This window comes from Pleurodeles waltl, chromosome 6 (genome assembly GCF_031143425.1).
Source record: "Pleurodeles waltl isolate 20211129_DDA chromosome 6, aPleWal1.hap1.20221129, whole genome shotgun sequence".
Taxonomy (NCBI): Eukaryota; Metazoa; Chordata; class Amphibia; order Caudata; family Salamandridae; genus Pleurodeles; species Pleurodeles waltl.
The window spans coordinates 1,368,660,766-1,368,683,301 of NC_090445.1; the positions used below are offsets into that span (position 1 = coordinate 1,368,660,766).

At 42.0% G+C, this 22,536-nt stretch overlaps 1 protein-coding gene across 1 annotated transcript in view; it reads left to right on the plus strand.

Moving 5' to 3' along the window:
- Positions 1-2,871: 2,871 nt before the first annotated feature.
- LOC138300853 (mitochondrial import inner membrane translocase subunit Tim23-like) overlaps positions 2,872-22,536 on the plus strand; it is a 51,751-nt gene continuing 32,086 nt past the window's right edge. Inside the window, exons 1-4 of the mRNA XM_069240668.1 lie at positions 2,872-3,069; positions 11,245-11,303; positions 19,717-19,810; positions 21,822-21,906. Coding sequence (XP_069096769.1) covers positions 2,877-3,069; positions 11,245-11,303; positions 19,717-19,810; positions 21,822-21,906 — 431 coding nt within the window. The 5' untranslated portion in view covers positions 2,872-2,876. The remainder of the gene's footprint in view (positions 3,070-11,244; positions 11,304-19,716; positions 19,811-21,821; positions 21,907-22,536) is intronic.

Consider the following 22,536-nt stretch of genomic DNA (forward strand, 5'->3'; position numbering starts at 1 on the left):
TAGCGGTTAATGTAGTTGGCAGTTGAAGATCTGCTGTGGAATGCCCAGCGAGGCAAAAGCTGGAGAGCCAAGTGCATGGTAATTATGTTTATAAAGCCTATTGTGTATATTACGGGCTGCAGCAGCCAGGACTGCTGATAGTTACTTCTTGAATGGTGAGTCATCTGTTGTTGCTCACCTGTCTCTCAACAGGGACACTGGGTACCTGACCTGCTGTTCCCCTCTCCATGCCTCATTAGACTGCATGCGCAGTACGTTTCTGCTCTAAGTTAACCAGTCAGCGTCAGGAGAGTGGCTTCAAGGGTGGAAACCTAACATTCTACAGCCCAGATAGAAACATGGTCACTGGGATCAGTGACTTACTACAACATAATACATCGATAGTGTCACAAAATTGATGGCCTCAGCTCTGGCCTTAATAAGCAGCCAGACTGACTGTCAAAGTTAGGGCGATGAATGAAACAGGATTGGCCCCGCACCCTGAGATTCAGTGCAGCGTGTGTGACAATGTCGGGTGCTTTCAGGGATGCGAGGAAAAGTCTGAAATGTGTTAGCTTAACCCGAGATGTGTGGTACTTGGCAGGGCTGACCAAGTATAGTCTTAAGTAATTGAGAGAGCGTAGCTTATATAATCAATAATTAACATTAAATGTTTATGAACTAATGTAAATTGATGCCGCATAGAAATTGTATTAGTATATTTTGCTAAAACGTGCACTTGAAATGTGACCATGGGGAGTGGCCACCACTGTATATGGAGACTAATAAAAATGACTAATGTTCTGTTAAAGAATGGTTTTGTACTAATTATTAATGATTATGTTATTAAAGTTTTGCTAAATAAATCTTGTAGGCCTTAGTTAGCATGAGTCGAGGCCTAGCTGCCTGGCTCTCCAATTAAATGTGTTTTCTAAACGTGCAGTGTGCTGACTCGCAAAAGGACATATACTCTTGTTTTTTCCTTCAAATTAGAAGCTGAATGTAACTATAGTAGATCCGTTCTCATGAAATTCATATTGCTTGTAGAAATGTAATAGCTAAAATGCAACAGTGTAGATTAGTACAATGTACAAGGTCGTTCAAACCGGTACAGACAATGGAGCTACTGACCCAAGATGTGCAAAGAAATTACAGAAGGATGAAATCATACCGGACGTGCTAACTCTGAAGACGTCAATCATATGGACCAATAAACTGTCTGAGAACTAATGTGGGGTGAAAGATTAATGACATAATCTGTTTTTTAATTGGCTAAAGACAGTGGGGTGCAATAATTGTCCAATCAAGTTTTAGGGGAATGTACAACGAAAAAAGGAATATAAACCCCTGTCACCAGGAAGTGAATTAGAATTAGGGAGCAGGAGACCAGGAGAGATTGGTTAGGGAAATGCTATCGATTTGATCCAGAAACTTTGTCACTCTTTTGGTGACTTATATGGTTTTACTTAAGCCATCCTTGTCCTTAGATTGCCCATTTTACACTTTACCTCCTTATGAGGGAAGTGCCCCGTTTTCCCCGTGAGCTGAGTCTCTGACTGATGGCGAATCAACTCATGTCTTGAAGACGAAGACTGAACCTGGGTGCTGACCTAAACTTTGGAGGGTGAAATTGTGATTTGTCTGTTTGCTTTTCCTTTCTAGATACCAACCTATTACTTTTGACAGAGACCATAGCTAGATGTTTTCCAAATTGGTGTTCTAAATTGTTTTGCATGAAGCCCAACATGCCAATGCTAATCAGTGGTTAGGACTGGGGTTCACTAAACTGACGCAAATAGAAAAATTACTGAATCTATGCTTTGTTGAACTGACGCGGTAATGACACTCTGCTAAAGTTGATTTATGTTGACGCTGTGTTCTGCTCTAATAATTGCATTCCTTGCTTTGGGGTTAAGTCTTATTCGAGTTGCCAAATTATGACAATGATATTGAGTGCTTTGCTTTTGAGATTGACACACCTGCTTTTAGAATTGTAATCAATAGGGAATAAAACTCATAAAATTCTACTAAACTGGTGTGGTTATTCATGACTGAAAGGTCATGGTGGTGTCTTGAGTTGATTAATGGATTTGACTAAAGTTAAATGCATTATTATAATAAATATTGATGACATTATTGATGTATTGATTGACATATTGATTAGCTATCTCATCCTAAGGTGTCTCTCAACTGGGTCAAAAGATTCATTGGCCTAAAACGAGTCCAAATGTGAAATAATTTATCATAAAGGGACGCGTTAGCATAAGCAACCAAAATGGTTTTACTGTCAGCTAATGGTGTAGTTGGAGCAAATATTTAATAAGCAGTTATCCATGGGAGAGAGGCCTTAGTACAGTTACAGGATATTTTGTTCCTTTGTTTCCCCTTGACTCTGTAACCATATTGACCCACACCCTTTGCCCCGTTGCACATTAAATTACAGTTAGTATACTATTTTTTATACACTTCGACCACTTCGTTCAAACAAAATCAAAACAGTTCATGACTGTGTTATTCTTTGAGACATGGAGGGATTTATTTGCCAAATGTAACATGTTTTCTCTGGTGTTCCATTTGGCCGGTGTAGTTTTATCTCTACCTAACATGGCCGCTCCATGCGTACTTTTTTTTTATTTTTATACTCCAGTGGACTAGATATTGAATTGTCCCTTTCTTGTGTCTGTGTCCCTTTTTAAGTCATTGGCATGACCATGTGCACTCATTACGTCGTGAAGTGCCGTAAAGTGTTCTCTGCGCGGCCTTTTTTTTATCTTGATATAGTTCAGGGGACTAGATATTGAATTGTCCCTTTTTTTTTTTTTTTTTTTAATAAAGTCATTGACATGACCATGTGCTCTCATTACGTTGTGAAGTGCCGTAAAGTGCTCTCTGCGCGCATGCGCAGCAGGCCCCCTTGGAAACGAAGCGGCGAGGTCATAGCAAGAACTAGAGGGAAGCTGACGGGGTCCGAGACAATCGGCACTATGGACACCGGCGGGCCCGGCTCCTCGGGAAGCCGCGGCGGTCTGGGCGGCTTCTTCGGGGGAGCAGGATCCGGGTACTCTCACGCGGATCTGGCGGGAGTGCCGTGTGAGTGAGGGGCTAGGTGGGTGGTAGAGCTCAAGGTTAGGAAACACGAGGCAGCGGAAATGGCTCCCGGCGTAGGGTGTACTCGGGGCTGTTGGTAAGGGACAGCGTAGTGTTGATGGGAGTTGCCTGCGCTTACACTAGATTGAGTTACGTGCCCTGGTTGAGATCGTCTACGAAGCCGGAGAAAGATGCGATGAAATGCTTTGGTTTATAGGGGTACGAGGGGCGCAGGATATAAAACGTGGCTTGGTGAATGGGTCCTAATACCCCCATAAATGGGTTTCACGAGGCAATAGCTGCGCTGTGTAGGTTCAATGTGCGGGGGAAGGCAGCTGAAACAAAGGTGAGTCACAAAATGGGTAGGTGGGCAAGAGGCGTTAGGGTGCGGCTGGGGAGGTGAGGCACGTCGGGATTTCTAATTTACACGACGCTCTAATCTCTTCGCTTAAGTTTAGGATGCACGAATTTCATTATAGAATGTTCTCATGAGAGCTTTGCAAGTCAGGCGACATTGCTCTGCAAAGATGTTTGAAGCTGTTTTTGTGGGTGGGGATTTTGAATTACGTTCACAGTTTATGTACCTTATTTCATGCTGCTCTCGTCTGGCATCCAACGCGTCTCTTAGAGTGTACGGTCGTACTTGAATCTATCTTATGTCATTACTGTGGTTCAGTTCATCTACCACCTCCTACAGCTAGTCTTCACTGCACGTTTCCCCACACTTAGTTAGTCCAGAGTCCAGTGGGATTACTTAATTACCAAATTGGGCTAAAATAGTATTATAGTTTCTGGGACACGTTCCCACAGCGGGTAGTGCCAGGTAACCGCCTACCGTCCCACAGACCTCGGAAAAGGCGTCACAATTCACAATTTCCTTTTGTCTTGTTGCCCTTATAAACTTTTTTTTATTTATATATATATACACACGCTCGTTCTGGTTTTGATCCCTTTTTAATTCAGCAGCGTGTTTTCTAGCGAGCCCATGTTAAGCACGTATGGATATTCTCTCCCACCAAAATTGGGACGAATGTTTCATTAATGCAGCACGGGAATCTATTTGACATGCAGCAGTGTATGTTGTTGAGTAGAAAGCACATTGCACAGCGAGCATGAAAGAGCTATCCAGTTCGAATTAACAGATGTTAGGAGAGCATCTCAATAAATAAGAATCACCCAGTCCATAGTATTTTTCCGTGTCATGGGGCAGTTGTCGATATTTGGACCGTTGTTAAATTTAGGATTCTTTCTGTTTATAGCCAGATAGACTTATAGTCCTGACGAGACCCTTGGGTTTGTTTCCTGGTTTGGTTAAAATAAAAATCTGTGTGGTTCATACCCAGGTTCCCCTAAAGTTTATGCCTTTACCTTGTACCACGCATACCTTTATCCTGCTCAAGTCAATAGGTGTTACTTGGAAACTTGGTCCCCCAACAAGTTGGGTTTCATTGGCGACACCACCTCTGCCACACGCCGGAATACAGTGGCTACGTTTTAGACTTTGACTGCGAGAATTTGACATATAATCCTGGATTTAATATAGTATGCTGGTTCCTAAATGTTGAATTAAAAATCTGGGCAGGGCATTCTTTGGGCCTCATTTTTAGTGCGTCTCTCTCAGTTGTGGGCTAGTCCGCAATTTGGAACCTAGAAGCAGGAGACTCGGTTGTTCTGTATAATCTTGAAGAGACAGTGTCTGAACCCATTCCTCTGTTATGCTTTTTGCAATTTTAGGAGAATTCACTATAGGACTATGATCTGTTAGCAAGTATGAGATAAGGAAATAGGACGAACCCCAACACTTTTTTTTTTTATTTAAATGTTATTTTCTTTATTAAGCGTCCTTACATAGATACAGCTGACAAATCAGAGAATAACATACTTCATTGATACAGCATGATATAAATACCAAAAGAAGAAATCTATATCTGTGACAATAAGATCCCTGCTGAAGTCTCTAAACAACAAAAGAAATTACATTGATCCAAATCCCTTATTAAAAAAGAGAAAAAAAAACATAAGTAGACACAGATACCGCCCCGTAAGGTACATTAAGGTAAGGGAATGTCAACTCCCTCCCGTCAAAACCCATAGTTTAAACTAGAAACATAAAATATTGGGAAATCCCTAACATAGCATAATGCCAAACCAGAATGCTATAAAATACGAAATGGGGCATATCCCTGTGGAGTATTCAGCATATGGTACCAAAAGTTTCCAACCAGGCAGTCGCAGGTGACCAAATTCTGTACCCTACTTATCTGATACTTACGCCCCTCACATCTGTAGAGGTTTGAGCCATGTTCTAGATTGACATGGCAACATATGAGATATGAATGCCCCCTTACTACCTCATTTGCTTCAGAACTATCCAAGACCCCCAGAACCAGTAGTGCAGGGGAAATCTGGACAGGCCCGCCAATGACCGAACTCATGAAAAACCGATTCTCAGATATCAGAAACTCTAATTTGGGACATGGGAAAAAAATGAATTATTTCAACCTTTTCTGCACCACACTGTTTGCAGTTGCCACTGGACTTCCCAACCCATATATCCACAGTATAATATAAATTAAGAACTGTTTTGAAATTTTGCCTTTTCATACCGGCTGCTCAGAAAACCTTATTGGCTATATCCAGAGACTCTTGTAGAAGATGGCCCTGTGCCCCAAGTCTGGCCTCCCATTCGTCATTTTGTGCCCCCAGATCATCGGGTAACCCTTGTATCAGGCAGTCATAAATCAATACAACTCTGTCCCACTTGCTTTACAGCGTCACCTAGGGGAATCTTACCCACTGAGCAAGAATTCCTAATTATTTTAAAATTGAAGTCTTGTAGCGGCAGGTATTTGAAAAAATCGACCATATAAATCCAATAAGTTTCCTGCCGCTCACTAAAAGAAAAAAAGTTGATCCTCCGTATTTATGTCCCCCAGTGTCACTTTACCCTTTTGAGCCCATCTCTTAGAAATAACGCCCTGAAATACGGGAGTAAAAATAAATGAGGCTGGTAGGGGTGTATAACAAGTAAACTTGATTATACCAAGTCTACGCCTGGCCCGTTGCCAGACTTTGAATGCTGCTCTTAGGGTCTTAAATGTAGTTTTCTTTATAGTAGCTGGGGTTCGACATTTTAGGAAATCAGACTTTACCCTTACTACTCAAAGCTAGTTCGTAAATTGGTGGGGTTTCAACAGGGCCTATTCCATCACATCCTCCCGTTATTAATATCCCCGTAACACCTGCGTCTTTTCCTCATTGAGCTAGGCCCCGAACTGCTTAGCCATCTGTTCGGTTGCGGGGAGGGCTGTTGAGGGATCTGTTGATACTACTGCCACGTCATCCTCATAAGCCAGCACTTTATATTCCACTTGGTTCATGACGTACGGTTTGATGCAGGAGCTGTTCTCAAGTAGGGCTATGAAATAATCACTATATAATGTGAATAACGGAGGTAGTATGGACACCCCTGTGTTGTGCCTCTTGAAATTTGCATAGTATAAGACCCTACCTCCATTATTCTTAGCCTGGCCCTAGGTGCATTAAAAAGTGGTTTAATAGCCCTAATAAAATTCCTCCAAAAGCCCTTCCATTCCAAAACCTACCATAAGCACCCCCAATGAAACACAATCGAAGGCCTCTTCAGCATAGAGTAAAACCAGCCACGCTGATGCACTTGATGCCTCTGCAACATCCAACAAAGATATCGCCCTTCATACATAAACAAATGTCCCACTTCCTGGAATAAACCATATTGTAATGAGGCTAGCCCTTAGACCACCTTCACCAACCTATTTGTCAAAACTTTGGCATAGATTTTATTGTCAGTGGATCAGGGAGATCGGCCTATAAGAGCCAGGATTTAACAGATTTACCCTTCTTCTTAAAGACCACTATGCATGTCATCTGCCATGAAGGGGGGATTACCCCCTCTTGTGTCTGTAAAACAAAACAAAAAAACATAGCTTGCCGAAGCTCACCAAGCCCTTGAAAAAGTTGATGGGTAAGTTAATCTGGGCCCGTAGCTTTGCTAGTGGCAAGGGAGTCAAGTTTCCCAAACCTTTTCTGCAGAGATTGGGGCGTCCAAAAAGGCACATTCTTCTTTAGTTCTACTGACCCCCTCCAGGGCAGCGAGTAGGCCCTCATAGCCTTCTCTGGGCGGTGGTCATAAAATCTATAAACACACCCACAATGGCATAGTTTCACTTCACCTACCTTCTCTGTCTATAGTAGTCGATATTCCCCTTTCCTCCTTTTGCCTAATCTGCTTTGTTAGTAGCCTTCCAGTGTTCTTGCCATATTTGCATTCCGATCTGTATGAAAAAAAAATTAGAAGTGACCGCTTTGCTAAGATATTGATTAGCTCTGGCTTTTGAATAGCTATCTTTTGCTGTACCCACAAAATATCCAAGCCTCTAGTCAATAGCTGTGCCAGATTCTCTTCTGCTAAAGATAATTTCTTAAATAACTCAACAGAATTTTTCTTTGTTGGAATAAGCCATAGCTGAGTACTTCGCCCCCAGTCCCAGCCTTCAGGGCGTCCCATACCAAACTGTTCGAAGCAGACCCTCTATTAATCTCCAGGAACATGATGATCCACTTCCGCATGTGACCCTGAAACGGTGTATCTAATAAGTTTTCTGTCCAAAAAAACCCAAAACAGGATCTCTGAGGCTTAAGGGTATCGGATACCGGGATCTCAAGAATCAACGGGCTATGGTGGACGAGAACTCATGGATATTTCTCTAAACGAGCCTGGCTAGCCAAGGTAATGGACACAAAAAAGCAACCAAGTTCCACCATTTTCTTATGCAGAGTGGAAAAGAACGTGAAGCCTGGATCCAGAGCCCTGCGCTTACTCCACACATCTACAACCCTGTGATCTTTTTTTGACCTGTGAAGTTCTCTATATAGACAACAGGCTTTGTACCTGTATTTCCCAGGGATGGTTGGCCATCCAACACTTTGAGATGGATTTTGAAATCTCCACACAAAATAAGAGGAAGGGGCCATGATGCAAATTCTGTGTTTAAAAACATTTTAGCCTTCTCCACATTAGAACCATAAACCGAGCAGAGTCTGAACCGGCCATTACTGAAGCCACATTCTAAGATAGCCCATCTACCATGCTTATCTGACAGATAACAGCCAATCGAATATCCTGACTTGTTTGCGAGGATAGCCACACCTTAAGATGTCAAACCCTGACATGACCACTTCAAGAGCATCAGACCACATTCCTTCAACAATGCCTGCTTATCCCAAGGGATACGGGCCTTAAGAATGCATACTAAATTGGGTATAATAGCCTTCAGCCCTAATGCATCCTTCTCGGTTTAGCTGTATCATTAAGACCACAAATCTTGATGAACAGATTTGTAGTTTATTCTGAGCTATTCGTTGCCTTAATGATTGCATACTCTTCAAACCAACTCCATCACAAAGATAGTGCTTTCTCTGCCTCTGTTCAAATAAAGGCAAGCTTAATAACCGATTTGGTATTCTCCTCTTGTGACTGATTATGCGTGCTGTGTTAAACTGATAAACTTGGCCTCCTCTGACCACGCCATAACGGTCCCCCCACCACAAACAAATGAACTATCAAAGAAAAAAGAGAAGGGAAACATAGCACCAGAGGGAGATGGAACCAGACTTGATACTGTGTGCCCAGTCAGGCTATGCAGGGTATTCAAGAAACTCCTTGGCTTTAATTTCTGATGTAAGACTTGGGCCCTCACTTATACCACAACCTTAAGCTTTGCCATGTTCATAACCTGCCTGCCCGTGCTCCCTTATTCTGAGAGAGTTGAATTAGTTGCCTTTGCCGCCCTCTTCTTTCAATAGTGATGTTGCAAGACAGGTGCAGCCCTCAAGATTGTTTCCGGCTGACCCAAATCAAAAACTACCTGATGCCGAAATAATTACCAAAAAATACCAGTACTGCCCTTGCCTTATCACTCTCCCGGGTACTTGTCTTAAATGGAAATCTGTGGGCTCCCTGAACCTCTGTCTCCCAGTTCTTTCAGAGAGTTTGGGTAAAGCTCCCTTAAAGATCCTGATCCTAACTGCATATTTTCTAATGTCTCTTTCCCTCTACCACCCCCCCCCCCCCCCCCCCCACCCCACCCCGCAAAAAAAAAGCCTTCAGGGACACCTAGCACACTCGGGTTATTCTGCCTAAGTCTGTTTTCATAGTCTTCTTGTTTCCGCTTGGTATCCGCCATCCCAGCCTGAGTCTGTCACCGCTTTTTGAGTTGATGTCTCAGATTCCAAAGCTACAATCCTCGATTCCAGTTCATCCACCCTCTCCGGGAACTTGGCGCAAGTCTTAATGACCCAGCGCATAGTGCCTTGCAGTTGCGATAATCCGTTTTGCGACTTGCTGCTGTCTGCCCGGGTCCTTTCTGGTGAGCCACAATGCTTTGACAGATTGCCTCCTGAGACACCAGATCCAAGGGGGTTTGAGCTGAATTGCCACTTCCTAGGGTGTTCCCCTCCAAACCTGGCGGTACAGAATAATCCCAAAGATGTTTGCACCTGTTAGCGCCTGCCTTAACCCCTGCTTTAAAATCTCCTTGTATTAAACATCCTTCTTTCTCACTGTACCACATGCAGCCAACTCTGCCTCTGAAGCTACTGTCAACATGTCTGTGGCCTGCCACTGCTGGGCCTGAGTGTGCAGTCTAAATGCCACCCGTACTTGTCGCTTAAACCCTCTTGCCAAGTCTAGAACTCCTCTTTTCTTACAAGTCACCTTTAAGGTAGGCCCTAGGTAGCACATAGGGCAGGGTGCCATGTAGGCAAAATTCAGGACATCTACGTTTAAGTTCTCGTGTCCTAGTAATGGAAAAACTCCCCAGAGTCGTGTTTCATTACTGTGAGGCGTGCCCATCTCATAGGCCATCTTTGGGAATTCCTTATAATATCTTCAAGCTGTAACTCCTGATCTGAGAGGAGTAGCCACATCATGTTTAGTACCATTAGAATGGTAGTAATATATCCTCTTGACTGGTAAAGTCTGATTTATTTTTGCTATTTAGAAATGCCACTTTCAGGAAGTAGTACAAACAGCTGGTCCACACAGATAATCAGGATCTATTACCTCAAGTAACGCATCCTAAAACAGCTTCTCCATGTTTCCCACCCTGGCGCCAGATTTGGGTGAGTACGGAACCAGAAGAGGGGCAAAAATAAACAATTGCATCACATTAAACCAATAGGGCAATCTTTATTGCTTTGAACTAATATTCATCATATAAAAAAATTAGGGTTGCACTAAAGAAGCACAAAATGCACAGAAAAATTGCTTGTGCATGATTTCATGAAGGGAATGAAAGTCAAACAAAGCATATGCAAGGGATCATGTCAGACAAATCCTGTCATATATTCTTATTACACCTTTATGCCACTAAACAGAGATATTGTTTAACTCCATATTGACCATAGTGGCTAAGGTATTGCATACAGGTTATGAAATAAAATGTCGACGTTTCGACCCGAAAGACAGAGGTCAATCAAGACCTTGTTTGCGGGTCTTCATCGGGACAAGGAAGTAAGAGCAACCTGGGTTCTTGCGAGTACTAGTAAGACTCCAAACTGCGCCAGCTGCAAAGACCACTATGCTCCTCATCTGTGGGAATGAATTCCCTAAATTGCAAGCGTGACAACCGACCTGGGAACCAATCCAAACTTGCAAGTTAACTTCAAGGCAGGGTCCTGTAACACTCGTTCAAGTATCATCTGAATTTTAGGGCCTCATATCAACGGCAAACTCAAATAACTGTTGAATTAGAAAATAGCTTCAAGTTACTTTCAAGTATCAAACCAGTTCAGTCGCACTTTGGATACTACGGTCTCATCCTGTTATTTTTGTACCTCTGTGAGAAGTCTTCTGCCGTTATGTATCTCATACAGTTGTGTGTTGCACAAGTACTTAACACATTGCCTTCAAATTAGGCCTGCTGCTGTGCGCCAGGATACCAGTGGGTGAGCACAGGCTAATTTACTCTGTGTTTCTGACTTGCCCTGACTAGGTTTGTGCTCCTTACTTGTACAAGGTGCATACCTCTGCCAACTAGAAACCCAATTTCTAACAATAACCTAAAGAGTACAACTCGTTCTGCTTGCATTGAGATGAATGTGTGCTTTTAATGCATTTCTCTTTATTTTCCTTTTTAGTAACTGGAATGAGCCCCCTGTCTCCTTATTTAAATGTGGATCCCAGATACCTTGTTCAGGTAAGGAAAAAATGTAAGCCCATATACTTAATTTCAATTGTAGATGTGTCACCATATTGCCTTTTCAAGTGTATGATAATACACTTTTCAATCCTGGGGTTATGTGAAATCTTTGTCAAAAAAGCTGCTGATGATCCGTCTCCCCCTGAAGATTTAGTGGCCTTCAACACGTCCAGCACTCTGAGTTAGTGTGGCCCTCGAGTTCCTCTCGATCTTCCAGCGTAAGCTGTGATGGGGCAGCCCTGTCAGATGGGAAGAATGTGCAGGACTGGCTGCTGTGGTACGCGTACAGTTCCTGGAGATGATCAGCAGAGACTTTAATAATTGCCTGCTGAGTAGAGACATTGGTTCCCATTCTCTTCCTCTGGACCAGTACAGGTTGTACTGAACTTACAGGCTTTATAAGTGGCTCTAAGAGGTGTCCATCCCTGTCCCCTCCATATAAAACTTTCAGTGATTAATGTGTCTAGTGCGATTTTATAGTTCGGTCCAGAGTCCCCTCCAACCCCCGATACCCCACTTTATAGCATCCCATTCTTTTGCCTGGCCACCCTCACTGCCCCAGTTATTTTAAAATATTGTTCTGTATCCTGCAAAAGATTGAATCTGTCAGAGCCTCAAACCTGAGGCACCAAAGCGGCAGCCTAGTTATGGGCATCTGAAGAGTATTTGTGATCAGCAGGGGTGCGTGATCAGATATATAGCAGGCGAGGTAAACTGAGCCTGTCGCATGCTGTCCCATCAGCTTCTATCAAAAAGTAATATACCTGTCGCAGGGGTATATCAGGTATAAACAAGTGTCTGCGGCTGTTGCACGCACCACATGTCCATTAGTCTCATACTTGCCCTGGTCGGTTTGAGTGCTGACGTCATATTATGTTTAGTACCACAGCGTGGTAGGGTTCTATCAAGCGTACCATCTACTACACTATCAAAGTTTCTGCCATAACCACCTCTGCCCCGAATAAGTATAATATATAGATAAAGTGTGTTTTTGATGGCATGTGTAGCTGCAGATACACATTCCATGCATATCTCTTCCGACATCTAGTATTGGGCTCGGAGTGTTACAAGTTGTTTTTCTTCGAAGAAGTCTTTTCTGAGTCATTGACTCCTCTCGGTTACAGTGCTGCGCGTGGGCACGGACCCCATTGTTTTCTTTCCGCTCTCGGACGGGTTTCCTCTCGCTCTGAGATTACGAATCGGAAAACCTACTTAATCGTCAGTATTTTGATCGCATTTTCCAGCTAGCATCGAGCCGGTAGTACAGTCTGAATCTTCTTTTTGTCCTTCGGGCGCATGCGCCTGACTCTGGCCTGTTCTGGCTTACCGCCATTTCTATTTTTGCCCTCTGTTCCACGCAAAGTTCTCATATACAGGCCAACATCTGGTTTGTAATTTGTGCCTTTTTCCGGACCATCAAGAGGAAGATTGCGAAGCCTGTCGATCATTTCGATCGAAGAAGACCTTGAGAGATCGCAGGGCCCGAGCACTAGAAATGGCTTTGAAAAGCACTGAACCTCTCGAGGTCCTGGAGGAAGAGCAGGCGCAGACAGCAGTCTCCATCGGAGATACCGACTCCGAGCAAGATTCGGAAAATGATAGACCATCACTGCTGGCCTGCACGTGAGTAAGTCTGCCCCTACACCCATATATAAAAAAAAGAGCAATTAAAGGCCTTGGGTACACCACTGCCAGAAGGCCATGGTTCGGCCTAAAAAAAGACTGTCAGTGACCGACCTTCGGGATTGGTGCCAAAAAGGCCACTCCTCATTCCACTTCGGAGTCAGGCAAGTCGGTTAAAACTTCCGCCTCCAGTAAGCGTCCTCACTCTTGGCAGTTGAAAACTCGACGTCCTGCTTCGGAGCTGAAACAGCAGACTTCTTTTTCGGGATCGAAAAAGATTCAAACGTCAGAACAGAAAAAATCCTCATATACACAGAGGAACAAGGACTTTCGAGTAAACTTAAGCAAATCTTGAAGCCCATGCAAGAACATCACAAACCTTCTGAAGGAAGAGGCTGAGATTGAGCCAATATTGGAGATTATGGATGAAAGACAATAAGAATTCTGCCAGTCTCCTTATGTATATGGAGTCTTAACAGCACCTCCTTTAAAGACTAAAAGAATGCTGGCCTTTCAAGAGGAACTAGACTCTGTTCAACCACCACCAAAGGTTCAGAAACTGAAGGAGAAACCACCACCCCTCCCTGTCTCTCCTCACTCTCCACAGCTTTCTTCTTCACCTCCTCAGAATAGTCCACCACCATTGCCTTCTCCAACACACTCAGTATACTCTTATGGAGGTACAGTGAACCCTTGGGATCTGTATGATCTTGATCCCATTCCAAGCATTGATCCTGACCTATACCCATCCAAGCCTTCTTCACCATAAAATACTGCTGCCTACACTCAAGTATTTCTAGAACAGCTGCTTACCATGGGGTGCTTATGCCCTCTGAACCCCTGGAATTTTATTTTTTATTCGACACTTTGCCTTCCACTCATTCTAGATAGCAGTGTCTCCCAATGTTGCCTGGAATGGTCAAACATGATTACCCCTAGAATTGACAAAAAATACAAGCCTGCCCCTACAGATCCAGACTACATAACACAGCAGGTCCCTCCTGTTTCAGTAGTGCGTGCGCCTAGAAAGAGAGCTAACACCCAGTCATCAGGAGACACTCCTTCTCCTGATGTAGAAAGTTTGATGCTGCTGGCAAGAGAGTAGCCACACAGGCTGCCAACCAATGGCGATTTGCGAATTCACCAGCACTTCTTCCCAGGTATAATAGAGCTCTTTGTGATAAGATGCAAAAACTCATACAGCACCTCCCAACAGAGCATCAAAAAAGGCCACAACAGGTTTTAGAAGAGGAACAGGCTATAAGTAATAATCAAATAAGGTCTGCCCTCGATGCTGCTGATACAGCCGCAAGGAGTGTTAATACTGCCATTACAATTAGTAGGCATGCATGGCTACACTCCTCTGGTTTTAAACCAGATATTCAACAGGGAGTACTTAACATTCTTCTTTTTTTTTTTTTTATTTTATTTTTTTTTAGGCATTTATTTGGGCCAGAAGTGGACACCTCTATAGAAAAACTGAGAAAAGAGTCTGATACTGCAATGGCAACGGGGGCACTATATCCCACACCATATAGTCTCCTTTCGCTGGCCACAGTTTAGAGGAAGATTTAAGCCTCAATCCTCTGAAGTTTCTTATCTCCCAGGCAAAGCAGGGACAACGAACACCATATCAAAGAGGGGGATTTAGAGGGTCCTATAGAGGACAATATTTTAGAAACGGGCAAGATCCAAGCCTCAAAGCAAGCCATTACACCATCCAAGCAGTGACTTCTTTCCCACCCCACACATCTTCTGTGGGAAGAAGACTGTAGCAATTCCACTCTCTCAATTGGGTACTATCAATTATCCGCAATGGCTATTGCCTAGAATGGATCTCAACCCCTCCAAACATTCCACTGCGTTACCACAAATTGTCCCCAGAACACAATGTTCTGTTGCCACAAGAAGTACAATTTCTGTTATTAAAACAAGCAATAGAATTAGTCCCACATTCTCAACAAAACAGGAGTGTATTCTCACTATACTTCCTCATTCCCAAAAAAGATGGCACCCTCAGGCCCATCATGGACCTCAGACCTCTCAATCCATACATCCTGTCAGGACATTTTCACATGGTAACTTCAAGATCTCATTCCGCTACTTCAAAAACAAGATTACATGACTGCTTTAGACATCAAAGATGCGTATTTACATAATCACATCCATTCGGCTCACAGAAAATACTGAAGGTGCGTCATAGTAGTAAAACATTACCAGTTCAAAGTGTTGGCATTCGGCATAACACCTCCCAGGGTGTTCACAAAATGTCTAGCAGTAGTAGCAGCCTACTTAAGAAGGCAACACATTCGCGTCCTTCCATATCTAGACGATTGGCTAATAAAATCAAGCAATTTTACACAATACCAAAAACGTACTCAGTATGTGATGTGAACCCTGCATTCACTAGGGTTCACTCTCAATTACCAAAAATCACACCTTCAACCAGCACAAGTACAACCTTACCTAGGTGCTATTTTAAATACTCAAAAAGCCCTAGCATGTCCAAATACACAAAGGATACAAGCTTTCCAAAATCTCATTCCACACAAACAGCCAAATCAGCAAGATACTTCAAGATTTATTGTGAAATTCTTAGTGATGATGGCATCTTGCATAGCCATAGTTCCAAAATGCAAAACTAAACATGAGGCCCCCACAACAGTGGTCTCGGGCACCCTGTCAACTTCAAGATTTGATGTTGATGGACCGCCAAACACATATGTCCCTTCAATGGTGGAATCTCAGCAATCTAATGAAGGGGCGGTCATTTTAAGACCGTGTGCCTCTCACCATAATCACAAGACGCATCAATGATAGGTTGGGGAGCTCATCTCAACAATCATACCATTCAAGGGAAATGTGATCCCAAACAGAAACAGCTTCACGTAAACTACCTGGAATTATTAGCTGTATTTCTTGCCCTGAAAGCTTGTCGACCTCTTCTCAAATAGGCCACTGTTCTAATAAAAACATACAACATGACGACCATGTAATACCTCAACATACAGGGTGGGACACATTCATTTCAACTGTCCCTACGAGCCCAAACAATATGGAAATGGGCAAGTCACAATCACATTCATTTATAAGTAGAATACATTCCAGGGATAGGCAATCAATTGGCAGATCTCCTAAGCAGGAATCGCCAACAAACTCACGAATGGGAGATTCACACACAAGGACTTCAAAAGTGTGGAACACCAGAAATAGATCTATTTGCAACAAGCAAAAACACAAAATGCCAAAACTTTGCATCTAGACACCCACATCCCCTATCCAAGGGCAATGCTCTATGGATCAATTAGTCTGGGATATTTGCTTACGCTTCCCCCCCCTCTCCCACTCCTTCCCTTTCTGGTCAGCAAACTACATCAAACACCACTCACCATGATACTCATAGCCCCAACCTGGGCACGTCAGCATTGGTACACAACACTCCTAGACCTGTCTGTAGTACCTCATTTCAAACTCCCAAACAGACCAGATTTGTTAACACAAAACAAAGGTCAAATCGGCCACCCAAACCCCAATGCTCTCAATTTAGCAATTTGGCTCCTAAAGTCATAGAATTTGATTACCTAAAACTTCCATCTGAATGTATGGAAGCAATTAAACAAGCATGTTTACCTACTACTAGACAATGTTACGCAAATAAATGGAAAAGATTTGTCTACTACTGACAATCTAAAACACTGATCCACTTACAGCATCTGTACAAGATATTGTAAGTTATTTACTTCATTTGCAGAAATCAAATTTAGCTTTTTCATCCATCAAAATCCACCTTACTGCAATATCTGCTTATTTACAAAGTATTCAACACACTTCTCTATTCTGAGTTCCTGTTGTTAAAGCATTCATTGAGGGATTAAAACCCAATATTCCACCGAGACCACCACCAGTTCCTTCTTGGAATTTAAATATTGTACTTACTAGACTCACAGCCCCACCTTTTGAACCCATGCACTCTTGCCAAATTCAGTTTTTTGACATGGAAGGTTGCCTTCCTTGTACCCATTACTTCTTTAATAAGTGTTAGTGAATTATAAGCGTTCACTCTTGAGAACTTTTTTCCAAGTACACACACATAAAGTTGTACTTGGAACAAATCAAAAATTTCTACCAAAAGTAGTATCTCCTTTTCACATCAACCAAACAGTGGAATTGCCATTCTTCTTTCCACAACCAGACTCTGGCAGAAAGAGCTCTTCATACTCCAGATCTCAAAAGAGCTCTTATGTACTAAACTATAGTAAACTAAAAGAGAACTACCAGAACTAAAGAATTTAGAAAACCAAAACTTTTTGATTGCTTTTCAACAACCACATAGTCAATACTACATCAAAACAAGGGTTAGCAAGATGGATTGTTAGATGCATACAAAATGCTATATCAAGGCGAAAAGACAACTTTTGATCACTCCTAGAGCACATTCTACAAGGGGAAAAAAAGGTGCATCAATGGCATTTTTAGGAAACATACCAGTGGCTGATATATGTAAAGAAGCTACGTGGTCAACTCATCCTACATTTACAAAACACTGCTGTTGATGTTTTTTCACAGCAACAAGCTACTGTAGGTCAAGCTGTCCTAAGAAAACTATTTCAAACTACAACTCCTACAGGCTAGCCACCGCTATTTTTTTGGGAGGACTAACTGCTTTGTAATCTATGCATAGCATGTGTATCTGCAGCTACACATGCCATCAAACGGAAAATGACACTTGCCCAGTGTACATCTGTTCGTGGCATGTAGTGCTGCAGATTCACATGCACCCTCCCTCCTCCCCGGAAGCTTGTATTCGTTCATGTTTAACATTTGTACATATGTAGATACACTTACATTTGCATGGTCATCTCTTTTGTAGTCTTATACTCTCACTCCTTTCTTCACCCTTTGTGGGAAAACAATCTAACAATGGAGTCGATGCCCATGTGCATTGTAACCAAGAGGAGTCACTCGATCCTGTGACTCTGAAAAGACTTCTTCAAAGAAAAACAACTTGTAACACTCCGAGCCCAACACTAGATTTCAGAAGAGATATGCATAGCATGTGAATCTGCAGCACTACATGCCACAAACAGATTTACACTGGGTAAATGACATTTTCCATATAAATGGATAAGACTTAACTCATGGCCGTCCACTGTACCTGCCAGGATAACATATCTCCCATATGTGTCATGTCAGTACATGTCTTTTTAAAGGGAACTCCTGGAGAAACCCAGATCAGGGCACCTCTGCCATCACCGGAGTAGTGTGTGGTGTAAATATGTCTCTGCATCAAATGTCTTAATTTTTTTTTAAATGGCAATATCCCCACAAGTGTAGTTCCTGGTGGAATGTTATGATCTCTTTGTACTGCTGGAAATAAGCATGCACTCTGTCATGTCACCGGATTATTTAAACCTCACATTCCAAGTGAGCTAAATTTGTATTTAGTCCCCCATTGTGTGTGTGTGTGTGTGATATCCATCCTTGATCATAACCAACTTGATAATAGGGAGCATCATCACTGTGTGGAAGCCACCCCAACAAGATATGATAAAATACCACGTACCCCAATGGTCCCTCGCCAAACCCCCCTACAGGCAGATTGTACCACACCCCTACCGACCCAGCCTCTGGCCAAAGGGGCACCCATCCCTGCCTTAAGATCCCACTATTCCCGCACCCAACTATCTAAATTGTTAAAACAACTTTAAGTACGGACACTTTCTGAGTTTTTTTAGCCTTCCATGAATCACAAACCAGCATTGGGTGCTCAGCACGAAGGTTTATTAAAAGTTTAAAGTCATTACAGAATGCAAAATCCATAGCAAAGAGTCAGTTAATCAGATGTCATATACAGCATGAAGCACAAAATAAAGTGCAGATCCTGAAATAGCAGAACAGGGTATAATGCAGCTCAGTAAATAGATCATAAATTGGAGATCAGTCTGACAACGTCTCACCTGCTAAAGATCATAATCGTGAACCCAAATACCCTTTGGGTGAAGCCTATTTTAGACGGTAAGATAAAATAAGCTCTATACATTTGTTTTAATTCTGCAAATGCCCAAAGATCCCAACAAATCTTATTACAGAAAGAGTGGAGCAACTTAAAATCATTATCACTGTTCCATAGGCTTATAATATAAGTCCCCCATCCTCAGTGCTCCTATGACCCCTTTTATAGTTGGTACAAATTCTGTTAGTCAAGGGTAAGTTCTGATGAGAAATCACTTTGCAGTGCCAATAGGTGAGCCTTGAGGAAGCATTGCTTTTGCTAACGGCTTGAGAACAAAGTATATTGTACATGACAGAATGACTTTTAAAAACATTATTCACAGTTTAACAATCATGTGCTGAATACATGGGTGCGGAAAAGAACAGAAAAATGACTATGTGCATGAGTATGAAGGCAACTGGCTGCAACAAACACTTTGAATTCAAGGCCTACGTTGTTGGTGTTAAACAGTACTTCTCATCGAAATATCACATATTCATTGCTAAACACATTGTGGTAATAGTTATGCCTTTTCTTTAAAAGCTCTAAATTATGAACATAAAATTGGTTAGCTTACTAAAAAAATAGTAGTCTGTAGTTATCCTTTGCTGCTATTGTCTGAACACACGATTACGTTGTCCACTGTCGCATGAGTGCCAGTCTTGGTACTTGCATGCGAGGAGGAAAGTTTTTTTTTTTTTTCTTTTTTTTTTCAAATTTCAGTAACTGATAAATGGTGATATCACAATTACTGTCCTGTTTAATATATTGTTGTGTCCACCTCTTTCGTTTCAGGACACAGAAGAATTTATTTTACCCACAGGAGCTAGCAAAACGCGTGGCAGATTTGAGCTGGCTTTTTTCACTATTGGAGGATGCTGCATAACAGGTATAGTTACATTCTGTTGGTGCTAGGAAAGCCAACTAAATGGAGCACCTTTTAATGAGGCATGCCCAGACCACAGTATTGTCCTACATATTAAGTGTTGCCCTGGTAGCAGTCCCTTTAAAATTACACACAGGCATTTCTAGTATGACCATGTCAAGAATTCACCAACAATTTACGTTATTAAAGGATGACCTTGCAATAATTCTTTTAGCTATTTCAACTGGATTCCTGGTAAATCTGGTAGCCTGTTCTAACGTATTGATACTCTCGACGCTTGTATTCTTTATTGAACATGAAGATGTCCAGTTACCTACAAGTAGTCATTAATTGATAAACTATGCTACCCCATAATTATAAACCTTTAAGTGAACGTTGCAGTGTAAGTATTCCTTGCCTCACTTTTTCGAATGTCCTTTTTTTTTTTTTTTTTGCGGGCTGTTAAGCTTTCTCTTTACCGATGCATACCTATGTTGTACCAAAAAATATCGAAAGGGCAGTTTTACAGTATCCATTTTCATTCCTCTTTTACTGTCCGCTTTCAGGCATCTAAAGAAGCTGGACTGTTTTATATCAATGATGTTTTGCAAGTTTGTCATTTCATAAGATGCATCTTGCACCTAAGGTTTGTTTATAGGCTGCCGCCAATTGTTGCCATTTAATAACACTTTAGGCCATGGTGTCATACCTCTAAACTTCACAAGGTGGCAGGAGAGCTCAAAGCTTTGAAGGATTGTATTTTTCTCCGGTTCTACTTTATTAAACAACTCTAGGAAATCTCCATACGCGTGTTGGTTGGTACATCGGGACCGGAAAGAATACATTTTGTTTCTGGAGAATTCCGTCTGAATTTTAATGTCCAAAGAACTGACACGCTTTTTATACATTGATTTATGCAAGTAATCGAGGTTTTTATTTGTATTTCTCTTACGAACGCCACTATAGCCTATTGGAGCGTATGTGTGTTCTCCGTCAGCCAAACAATAACATTTGAGTTATGGGTGGGGTGAGGATTTCGTCCGTGTGCTGCTTAAGTCGAACGTGCATGCGTTCTTGCTCTTGGAAATCCTAGATTAATATAGTTGTTCCCTGGTATCTGGCTGCATTAGGGGAAAGTTTGTGCTGCCGATGCAAATTAATCGGCACTTCATGAATGTACTAGTGCCTTTCTGAACGGACGCAATCAAGGAGCGTGAGCCTAATATTGAATCGAACATAGCTTAGAGGGTTCTGCTTTATTGCACAGTTCCCTGATGTTTGCTTCATAAGAAAAAACTTGATTTTATAGAGCTACCATGTAGGGAGTATTTAAAAAAAAAAAAAAAAAAAACGTGGATAATGGTACTACCTGCTCTTTTAGCATTAGAATTCTGAAGCTATCTCCAGGGCATCCACATTTGGGGTATTTGAAAAAGTGTACGCTCCTGGAAAATATGGGTTATAGGTAACTCTAAATACTGTTGCCTCTTGGCTGCGGCCAATGTTTCCATGGGAATTATTTCCTCTTCAGGAGTTTGATAGAAATATAATTTGGCGGTAAATGACCGTTTTGACGTTTTATTTGAATACCTCCTCTTTCTATGCACCTGTCATTAGACCACCAGTTTGTTTTGTACTATCGAAGCATCACAATTGTAAGGAAAAAGTATTCTCGTAGTTCACATTTACCCCACAAAGCCTCCTCATACTGACTTAACAGTTGTCGGTATTTTTTGTTAAGCATTAATTGGTTTGTACAAAAAAACTTAAGTCATTAGCTAGCTTACAGGATATGGTATATAGTGTTAAGATACATCTAAGTGCACGTCAATTTGAAGTGTAATGCATTCTCCATTGCTCAGAATGTGAAAGAGGTGTTTTGGAATCTTCAGACACAGCTTAATAATGCATGGATTTACTTTAGAAGCAATTTATCTGATTGAGAGCTTTCATCCCTTTAGCATCAAATAAAATGCTGATCATAATTTCGCTCTTGTTCTTCTAATATATGTATATCTATTTTTTTATTTATCAGGTGCTGGGTTTGGTGCACTGAACGGATTACGAATGGGGTTGCAAGATACTCGTAGCATGGCCTGGTCCAAACCAAGAAATGTACAGTAAGTCTCAATACCAAAAACCCATGCCATTCATTTCTTTGTGCTCTGCATAACGTGATTTGACAATTGTTTGAGATGCCTCTGGCTTGAATTCCTCGCCCTCTTGGTTTCACCAATGTATCATACTATATTAGACTTTGGTCCTAAGCTGTCGTGCCCAAGTCACCACACTACTAATGTACATGAGCTGCATTTAATTTATGGGTACTCACAAAAATTTTCCCGGGGACCAAAAGGTATGGAGTTTGTTGTGACCGAGGGCAACATTGGTGCAGGCATACTTGGCATAACTGGGAGATGGTTGTTGGAAGGTGTGGGTGTAGGGGGAACGAAGCATGCAAATGAGTGGATTGTTGGTGATTGAGTTATTTTGAGGGTTTCATCCACACTTCCCAATATATGAAGCCTCTAGAAATGTCCTCGATTTGACAATACTGTTATGCTGTATCTGAGTTGCTTTCCCTCTGCCTCACCGTGGCGTAATCCTCTGCTTGAAATCATTCATATTGGCTAGTCAAGTGACCTGATTGAATTGGAAAGCATTAGAATCCTAGATCTCACTATCTTTGTCTGGAGTCTCTATTAGAAGTGTTTAGAAACTTCTTCTGTTGAAGTAGCAAATCATTCAAA